We start from the raw sequence: 10,000 nt of genomic DNA, 5'->3' as shown, positions 1-10,000 counted from the left end.
CCTCACACTCTCTTTCACCTTCACCTTCAGAGCCTCACCTTCTTCATGAGTTTCCCCTGCACCTTCGTCCCGGCCGCCCACTCCTCCAGCTGCTTCGAGGCGTCCGTCTTGAACGTCTTCTCCTTCTTGCTCCTCCCGCTGTTCGTCCTTGCTACCTGGCGCGTCTGGAAGGACATGTCTGCCTTGTTAGCTTTTGTTTGTGTGTGTGTGTGTGTTTCTGTTTTCTTTTTTCTTTTCTTTTCTTTTCTTTTCTTATTTTATTTTATTGTTGTTGTTTTTTGCATTTTATTTATTATTCCTTATTCCCATTTTGTTACTGTTTTTCTCCTACCTTTTCGAAGGAGCCGAGCCTCGCCCTCCTCACGGTGGTCTTGGTCTTGGTCCAGCCGGACGGATCCTGCACGATCGTCTCGCTCTTGAGGTCCGCCGGGTCGTCCTCGGAATCCTTCCTCTCCTTCTTGGCCGTGGTCCTCGCTGGCGCTCCAGCCTCGTCCGGCCGGCTTCGCTTGAGGCTCGAGTTCCTGCGCACAAGTTTGGTGGTCTTGGGCCTTCCGGTTGCGCCGCTGGAGGAGGAGGAGGACTTCGGTAGGCCCTTCGGCGCCGGGGAGCTCTCCTTCGAGGCGCGTCCTGGAGGATGAGTGGCGCCTTCCTTGCTCGCTCTCCTGTCACGGCCTTTGGGTTTGGTCTCCCTCGCGGGTGAGGCCTCCTTCGAGTCGGGCTCGACACTCGAGCCTCGAGTCCTGTCGTTGCGGCCGAACACGTCGTCGTCGTCGTCGTCGTCGTCGTGGGTCGCGTCGGACGAGGGTCGTCGCGTGGTGAGATCGTGGCGGTACTTGAGCGTGATGTCGTTGAGCTCGTCGGAGAACGACAGGTTTGGCTTGAACTGGAAGTCTCTCGGTTCCTCGTCCGTGCTCGCCTTCGGTTCCACGTCTCTCGCCAGGATGGAGGAGAGGGACACGGGGGCGCTGCTGTCCCGGTCTGGGGTTGACCTCTCGGATAACTCTCGAGATCTCGAGGATACTCGATCCTTCGAGTATCTCGTGAACGCGGGGGAAGATCCTTGGGAGGAGGACACTCTGTCTTCGCAGCTTTTCTTTTTTGTGCTCTCCGTTTTCTGTAATTCATTTGTACTAATTCTTGAGCGCAGGGATTTCCTTTCGGCCGAAGACCTTGATGATATCTGATCCTTTTTCTCGGGCGTGGAAAACTTAGTTTCTGTTCTACTTGTCTTTGTAGTAATTGCCTCTGGCTCTTCCGGCACAGCTTCGGCGCTTGAAGTGACTGTGTCCGTTTTCTGTTCTCTCTTCAGGTTCGAGTTCTTCGACGTGGACACTCTTTGTGGATCTACACCAGTTGTCATGGCTTTCAGGGTCACCGATGGCTTCCCAAAGGTGAAGGGTTTATATGACGTAGGACGCCAAGAAGAATTTACATTATTTTTTGCACTAATTTTTTTGTCATCTTCCTTTCTCTCTTCACCCTTTTCTCTTAATCGAAAGGAAGATCTATAGGAAGAAGGTGAGAAATTGCTACTCGTCCTCTCTTCTTCCACAGACTTGTTGGCTTTAGCATCAGCACATCGCAGGGGGCTTGGGCTCGGAGCGATGTTCTCTTTCTGGTCCTCACCACTTGAAGGAACTGATCTTCTTCCGGATGACCTTAGTGCCGAATCTGAGGCTCTTGAAACTAACTCGGAAGCTCTCGAAACCGATTCTGATGCTCTCAGAACTGATTCTGGAGCCTTCAATACCGAGTCTGTCGTCCTCAAGGTTGTCTCCGAGGCAGACGTCCCTGATTCCTCAGTTCTCAGTGCTGCTTCAGAAGCCTTTAGGACGGATTCGGGAGCTTTTAAGGCTGTTTCAGGGGTTCTTAAGGTTGACTCGGTTGCCTTTCCCACTGACTCTGGGCCCTTTAAGACTGAAGACCTCAAGGATGACTCAGGGATTACATCGAGTTTAGGAACTTGATCGAGAGAGTCTTTCTTGATGACCCTCTCGGGAGTAGCTCTAGGCGAGGTGAGCGGCGTGGAGGTTCTCGAGGAGGAGCGTGAGGACTGATCGCCCAAAATGGACGAGAGACTCACCGGCCCCCGGCGATAGGAGGAGTCAGACTGAAGGGTGTCCCTCAGAGAGGACCTGAGAGAAGTGGGGGTGTCAGGGAGGGTCGAACTGAGCTTGGGGACTTCCGAGGCCACAACGGAGGGCTTGCTTAAGCTCACACTCGCTGGTTTACTCGGTATTGCAGGCTTGATAGGAGACAAGGGACTGGACGGCAAAGGCTGAGAGGAGAGATAGGAAGACGTGAATTTAGATTTATTAGGCGTGGAGGTGAGAGGCTCAGCACTAAGACCCTTTGAGGAGGATTTTCTGGCCGGTGGAGTGGGAGCGGGAGATGTAGAAGCAGGAGGGATGAGAGAAACGGGATCTTCCTTTTCCTTGCAAGGAACATCTTTCGTACTCGGTTGTCTGTCGTGCATTTTTCTCGGACTTGAAGGCGGCTGAGGGTCATCCTCGCCACTTACTTGGTCCTTGTCTTCCAAGATCGAAAGGTGATCAGAGGAGATGGTGTTGAGCATCCTGCTGAGCCATTCCTTCCTGTTCTGGGGATCCTTTATACTAGATCTCCCTTCACTGTTCCTTCTGTCATAGCTGAAGGAATTTGTGCTTTCTTCAACCTCTCCATTGACATCATGCTCTTCCCTCTGTGGTTTTGGTTCTTTCGCTTTTCCTTCCTTTGAAGACGTCGGAGTGTGTCTGGATTTTTCCTCCGAGTCGACCGGCACCGACGCCTTCCTCGGTGACTTCGGGGTGTGAGCTGCGTCTTTGTGCCTCGACTTGACTTCAGGATTTCTAGACGGCGACTGTGACACTCTGCTGGGTCTCGAGGAGGCTTCTCTGTCCTTGCTCCTACTCGAGGACTCCAGAGGAGAAGAATCTTTTATAGGACTTTTCCTGTATCTCGAGGATGGTGAACTAGAGGAGTGTCTATGATGGCCATTAATGTTCACTGACTCTCTGTTATTTTCCGAGACTGTCTTGTGAGGAGAAGCGTCCCTTCTTCCCTCGCTGAGCCTCGACTTGGAGCCTTCTCTCTGCGCCATATGGGGACTCTTGTGAGAGGATGAAGTGCTCTTGGCCGCGTCCTTCCGGCTTGCCCGCTGGGGAGGTGTCACTTCCTGAGGGCTTGGCTGTTTCATGGGCGAGAGTAGTTTCTTGACGATGTAAGGAGATTTCATAGGAACTGTTGTGTCTTTCACTGCTTCATTGTTTAGATCATAGCTGGTATTTTCTGACGTCACTTTGCGGAAGACAATATCGTCCTTCCCGTCGACCGTGCCATTGATGTCAGTTTTCTTGTCTTTACTAAACATAGACATGAAACTCCCATGCATCTTCACCAACTCCTTGATTTTCGTCGAAACGGGTTTCATCGACAGGTTCTTGTTTATGCGATTTCGTTCTTCATCTTCTAGCCTCTGTCTTTGCAGTGCTTCCCATTCCATCAAACTGCTCCTCCTCCTTTCATCTTCCTTCGCCGACCTCCGCTTCCGGGGTTCTTCGTCATCTACAACTTCTACAGTCACTTGCTGGACTTTCACCTTCGAGGAACTTCCATCTTGACCTTTGTCTTCAGCTCTTCGCCTCTCACTGCTGTTGGAAAGGTTCTGAGTCACAAGCTTCATCCACGAAGGCTTCATCGGAACTTCTGGGGACTTCGAGCTGGCCATTTTCTCGCCCTGAAGGTTTATCTTGATATTTCTGGACTTGCTTGAAGAGCTTTCGTAAGAAACATTCGTGTTACTCTTTTCGCTGTTCTTCCTTACGTCATTGGGGTTAGTCACCACCGTAAAGACTCTCCTGCCATCACTCCTATGAACACTCTTCTCTTGCACTTTGCGTGAAATCTCCTCCTCTCTCTCTTCCCTCTCTCCCGCCTCCTCCTTCTCCTCCTCCACCTCCTCATGGACACTAGAAGGAATTATGGAAGGACCTTCGAAGTCTGCAAGGACTGTCTCAGGTCGGGTGGTCTGAGAGGGACTGAAGGTGAAGCTGAAGACCTTCGCTGGAGACTTCGCTCCCTGGATCTCCAGTGTGTGCTGTGAGACGAAGGTGCCGGAAGACTCGACCTCCTTGTCGGTGCCTGAAGGACTTCGCTCTTCGGAGGCCTGGGCGGGGGAGTCACCCTGCTCAGCCGAGGCGGGAGGGGAGGCGGTAGGGGCGTCTGGGGGAACGAGCGGGGAAGGTAAAGGGTGGAAGGAGGAATGACAGAGAATAACAGGAAGATGGGTATTATCGTACACCATGTCAGTACTGAATGAAGGTATGATACACAGATAACGAAATCTATATAATGTATTGGAGAACGACCGATAAAATACCTGTTAATCTCATAGAATAATCAAATAATAAATGAGATATAGCAAATAGATGAATGATAAATAACAATGAAATTACTTATACTTCTTCACTATAAAACTGAATAACAAATCCTCTGGCTAGATATTAGATGACAGGAAAGCAAGCATAGCTCATTGACTTTTATATTATTTAGTACTCAAAGATTCAGCTTGAAAGTAATTTCATAATGCTTATCGTGACAGTCCTCACAAAGCACGCAAGCAAAGCAGTAAGTAAATATATATGCCTTCAGTACCGGCATATCAATTCATTCATATATATTGCTAAAATTATTCTCATTTCCTTTCTTCTTTTTAACTCGCTAAAAGCTTATTTACATCAGTTATGTTTTGTGAGAAGGGAGAGACTAAGGAATTATGGTAGATATCTGTCGTGCACAATCTAACTTTATATTTAGTAATTGCTGAACTCTTTATATTCTTTATATTAGATACTGGTATTCTCCTGAATACAGTGAAGCAGGTCACAAAAAAAATACATGAGTCATAAATTCTTTTGTATACACTCTGGTTTCTTTCCCTTGTCTTTCTCATTTTCCCCTGATTTTAATAAATACATAGAAGTACAAATACACTCCCAAAGCAAGCTACACTCCTAACAAAATAATAATAAATATAAACAGAGAGACTTCCATGACCGCCATGCATTGACCAACCACTTTACTCCATGCAGAGAAACATCATCTTCTTACCTGGAAAGCTCTTGTATGATGACACTGACTTAAGATGATAGGAAGCGATGTAAGTTTTATGTGGTATGTGTTTTTGTGGTGTTTGTCCTTGCTGGGATCCTATACTTATTACTTCCTTTGGGGGGACTCGCTCGGTCTCGGGACTTTCCTTTCCGGACTCCTCCTCTTCCTTGACTGGAGCATTAAGGACAGGAGCCACAGAGTCGTCGAGGGAACGAGGATCTAAACTCCTTAGAGTCCTATCCGGGACTTCGAGAGAAGGGTCGCCATATGGATCCGGTTCCTCGTCCTTTTCCGTTGCGATTCCGTTGGTTGTGTCTGAGATCCGGTCCTTCCTTTGGCTCCGTTGTTCTTGAAGGCAGGAGGATGGGCGGTCCTTCTGGTCCGACCGTGGGAGGGACGGCGGTTCAGAGGGGACAGGGACGGATTCGTGTAGCTCTGCAATTGTCAATATCATTTTCGGTAAGACGCCTTTCGTCGACCTTTCGCCGAGGTTCTGTTGCTCAAGTCACGTCCAGACTCGCAAGTCTCCTTAGCAATGTCACTACATGGTTTCTCTCCTAAACCGAATAAACATAACGTGTCTCACGCCTTTTTGCTTTCATGCTAACATGCACTTGACGTTGATATGTTCAACTTCGCAGGGAGAAGAATCTACCCCAATGTGCCATGGCAACATGATTCATCACATCATCATCATCACTGGTAGGTTTCAGAGGATGAGATCCTACTAGCGTGAGATCTTAATTGACTACATGTGGGATTATTATCTAACATTCCTCAGACTTTTTATTTCCCTTGTGAAAATCTCTCTTGAGATATATCACCTTTAAACCTTTTCACTTTCACTAGTTAAGGATAATGTGTACTTTCTCATTATCACTTACGAAACACCATTTTTGCTGTTATAAAGGCAGTTCACTCTCTCATACTCTCTCTTCCTTTCTTTCTCTTTCTCAATCTCTTTCTCAATCTCTTTCTCTTTGTTAGAATCAATGTTATAGATACAATACATGCTTACATGTTAAGCATTCTTACATGCGTTTTCCACACTCACATGCAGTGTTCAAGTAGAAGTTTACTTGTCACAAATTCATCACCATTAATGTTCCTTTCTCGCAATGTCCTCATACAAACACCATATTAATAGTTTCTCTCCCTGACCATAATCACGAGAGGGGGATATGGATTACGCATCTCTGCACATGATTGCCAGTGCTTTTGGACAAGCCGAAGTGTCTGCACGGGGGAGGGGTAGGGGTAGGTAGGGTAGGCGTGTCAGCAACAACAACAACAAAAACAGACCTTTAGACCTCTTGACCTGTGTTCCCTCTATGTACAAACAAGGCCAACTAAGGTCGTTTATTTCAGGGAACCCACATTGTAAGATAGCGTCCAGGGTCTGTGAAGCTGGTCCCTGAAGGAGACATGTAAGGGGTTACGCAAGGGGAGAATCCTCTATTGGCAGGGGCGGCAGGATGAGGCTGTAGCACTAGTGAAGGCAGGCAGGACCAGGGCGGTTAGTAAGGCGGGTTAGCAGGGCTGAGCGCACCAGGGCTGAAACAGGTCGGAACATCTGTTATGTTGCGTTACATTGGGAAAGATCCAGTGATCTCTGCAATGAATTTGTCACAAGAACAGGTTACGTGGCTAGTACAGGCAAGGTGCTAGTTGAAAGAGGTATCATTCTCTTGTTACTTGTTAGGCTCTTGTGTTACAAGTCTGAGTTTTGAGGCTGTGACTGTAGATTCAGCCACGACTGTGTTAGCTCTAGTTACATAAAGCTTTGTTATAATGAAAGGACTGACATTAGTTACACAGACCAAAATTCATATATACATACGTGACTTTCTTACAAGAGTAAGTGATTAAATGGTCATTCATTCTATAACAAACAAGTTTCAAAAGTAGTAATAATCAGCCTTTTAACAGACACATACTAAATACTTTACAAAAACACACGCATATAGAAGGATGCATATACAGTTGCATAGGGAACTACAGACATACATACACATACAAGTACATAAACTGGCACACTTACAACCATATATACATACAATTATGCAAATACACGCACACGAACATATATGCACACACACACGCACACACACGAACATCTGTATATCTACAAATCAATAAAGTTTGCCCCACCCACCTGTTGCACTGAAGCTTCTTCCAGTCCTGCAGGAACCCCACGATGAAGCAGGAGGATCCGAGACCCTGTGTAGTACCTCCCTTAATCTTGTTTCTCTTTTCGACTCCATCTGTTCCTCCCTCTCTTCCTTCTCACACCTTCCAAAGTCTCTGTCTCTCTTCGCTTCGGCTCTGCTTCTGTCTCTTCTCGACTTTCCGTTCTCTAAGACCTGGATGGTATTCCTGCTAGACGACCTTCTTCTCACTTCCTCCTTTCGTTCTTCTCTTCTTCCTTCTTCTTCTTCTTCTTCCTCGCCTGTTCGATAATGACCCACAGCTCCTCCTCCTCCTCCTCCTCCCATATCTGAGAGAGACTCCTGACTGGAGGCTGAGGAGGACCCATGGCTGTCACCCCCCCTCGACCCCCTCCTGACATCTCTGTGTCCTTGCGAGGCGCCGCAGGTGACGCCGTCCCCCATATCTCCAGCGTGTGTGTCAGCTGTGCCGTGTGACCGCCTGTGTTGCAACTGCTCGAGGTGGAAGCGAAGCGTGTGGTCGTTAGTGAGTGATGGTTGTTCGCGCTTGTTAGAGGAGACATGCCGGAGTTTAACATTAAAGAAGCTGCCGTTAGTTGCCATTGTTGGTGCTGTTGTAGGGGTTAGGTTGTCATGTAACTGTTTATTGTGAAAATGATTGAAATTGTTATTACTGCTGTTGTTATTCATCAGATCAATTGGATGTTGGCTATGGTGGTCTCTACTGGGCTTGTGGTGTGACCCGTAGTGTCGGGTGTGACCAGTGTCCAAGCTCGCCTCCGCTCCCTTACCTACAGAGTCCCAGTCAAACGACGCGCTCTTCCGGTGCTCTACCTTTTGGAGCCACTCGCATTTCTCTTCCCGCTTCAGCTCGTGCAGGACGTTCTCCACCGACCGCCTCTTCAGGATGCTCTTGGGCTTCGGCCGATGGTCATCAACGGTCACCACCTCGGGCACTACTTCGGTCTTCCTTAAGCTCTCCTCTAGGAAGCGCATTAGTTCACTCGCATCCTCTTTGCCTGTTGGTATTGGGAAGTCGTACTCCTCAACATTTTGGTTGAGCTGTTCAGCTGTCATCTTGGTGGGATCAGGACCAGCAATCGACTCAAACTTGGAGCTGTTCTGGTTAACTTTCTTCTCCGGCGCGGGGAAGAGATTCAGGGGAGTGTCCCCAAAGCGCATCACCGGCCGAGTCCCTGAGGCTGAGCTCGGATGGGTCTGGCCCTTCTGGCTCGGCTGGGACTTCATGTGGTCTCCGAACCTCATTTCCTTCGACTTCTCTGGGGAAGGAGGCTCTTGCGGCGTCTCCTTCACCTGGATCTCTCCAAACCGCATCTCCTTTTGTTTCCCTCCGCTGTTCTTGGAAGACTTGCTCTGGACGCCACCCCAGTCGTGCTTCAGGTCCCCAAAGCGGACTTCGTCTTTCTGAGACTTTCGCATGCGATACCTACGGCTGGATTCCGCCGTCTCTGAGGCATCTACCGAAGAAGCATCAAACGAGACCCTTGGCCTTTCTGCCGAAGGCTCTCGGGAGCGGTCTGTGTTGTGTTCCAGCATCCTGGTGGAATCTTTAATCCCTAGGTCCTCGTTCACCCTGGCTGAAGCTTCCCCAGCCAATTCTTCTCCGATCCGTGAGGTTTCCTCCCTCAGATCGTCCAGAGCATCCAAACCACCGCGGCTCCAGGCAGAAGATGACTCAGTGACATGGGAGCTCACAGAGTTGAAGTCTGTCGTGCTTGTGAGTGTTACGTTTAAGGCTTCGAGCTTCTTTCTGGCTCGGGCAACCCACTCTGGCTCCTTGCTGGCGGTGGTCGAGGCGCGGTCTGACAGATCCTCCACTTGCCTGGTGGATCGAAGGCTCCGGCGCTCCTTCGCCAGGCGGATCCAGTTGGGCTTCTCTTCAGCCTCCAGCGTGATGTGACCTGCAGACAGACTCAGCTTCTTTCTACGGGGAGGCGGAACAGGCCGAGCAGAAGCGTCTGGTGGATCTAGCTGCTCTGTGGAGGCTAGAGATTCCTCTTCGCAGTGTTCTGGATCTTTCCGCGGGGAAAGGAAGGGGCAATCTGCATCTAATGGATCTTTTAAATTTGTATTTCTGTCTGTGGGTTTATGTTCAGCTTTTTCAGGTTTCTTCGCCTTTTGATCCTTTTTGGAGTCTCTGTGAGAGGAAACACTTTTCTGGCACGACAAATGACTGCTTTCTTTGTTAGACCCTTGAACAGAGTCCACAGACTTGCTGACAGAGCGAGTCTTTGTTTCTTTGACTTCTTCCTGGGCGGTTTTTAGGGAGTCCCACGACTGAGTCCACTGCCAGAGTTCTGGACGTTCAAAGGCATACGTCTTGGGTCGCTCTTGTACCTCCTTACACTCCCCACTGCCACACTCAGTGTTGTCTCTTTCTCTCCGGATGACTTTCGGTTCCTCCTTGGTTTTTGGAATTCCTGTGCAGGATGACTCGCCACTTTCCGTGAGATTCGTTACACCAAATAAGTAGCTGCGGACGCCTTCTTTCTCTTTTTCGAGCGTTGGACTGGACTGGACCTTGAACAATGGAGATTCACTTCGGAAGTCTTCGTCCTGGTCCAGTGAGCTCATAGACTTGGACCTCACTGAATTCTGGCTGAGGTGGACCGACGACGACCCGTGGCTTCCCGAGGAGTCCTTGCGCTCGCGTCCCTCAGAGAGACTTCTCAGCTGCTCTCTGATTTGTTCTCTCAGAG

General features: G+C 49.0%; 1 protein-coding gene across 5 annotated transcripts in view; it reads right to left on the bottom strand.

Moving 5' to 3' along the window:
• Positions 1–10,000, bottom strand: part of LOC122250869 (uncharacterized) — an 84,882-nt gene that overhangs the window by 4,068 nt on the left and 70,814 nt on the right. For 3 of the 5 annotated variants that reach the window (XM_086534171.1, XM_086534172.1, XM_086534173.1), the window contains exons 5-8: positions 7,268–10,000; positions 5,110–5,547; positions 332–4,221; positions 39–164 (exon numbers count right to left, since the gene is read on the bottom strand). The exon at positions 7,268–10,000 is cut by the window's right edge and continues 1,135 nt beyond it. In XM_086534171.1, the coding sequence (XP_086390297.1) occupies positions 39–164; positions 332–4,221; positions 5,110–5,547; positions 7,268–10,000 (7,187 nt within the window). The remainder of the gene's footprint in view (positions 1–38; positions 165–331; positions 4,222–5,109; positions 5,548–7,267) is intronic. The other 2 variants (XM_043012562.2, XM_043012566.2) reach the window with 2 other exon arrangements.

The sequence above is a fragment of the Penaeus japonicus genome, unplaced genomic scaffold (genome assembly GCF_977035675.1).
Source record: "Penaeus japonicus unplaced genomic scaffold, GWHDUDI00000001_assembly GWHDUDI00000040, whole genome shotgun sequence".
In the NCBI taxonomy this organism is placed as follows: domain Eukaryota; kingdom Metazoa; phylum Arthropoda; class Malacostraca; order Decapoda; family Penaeidae; genus Penaeus; species Penaeus japonicus.
Note: the sequence above shows the minus strand (reverse complement) of the source record. Positions and strands in the feature narration are given on the sequence as shown.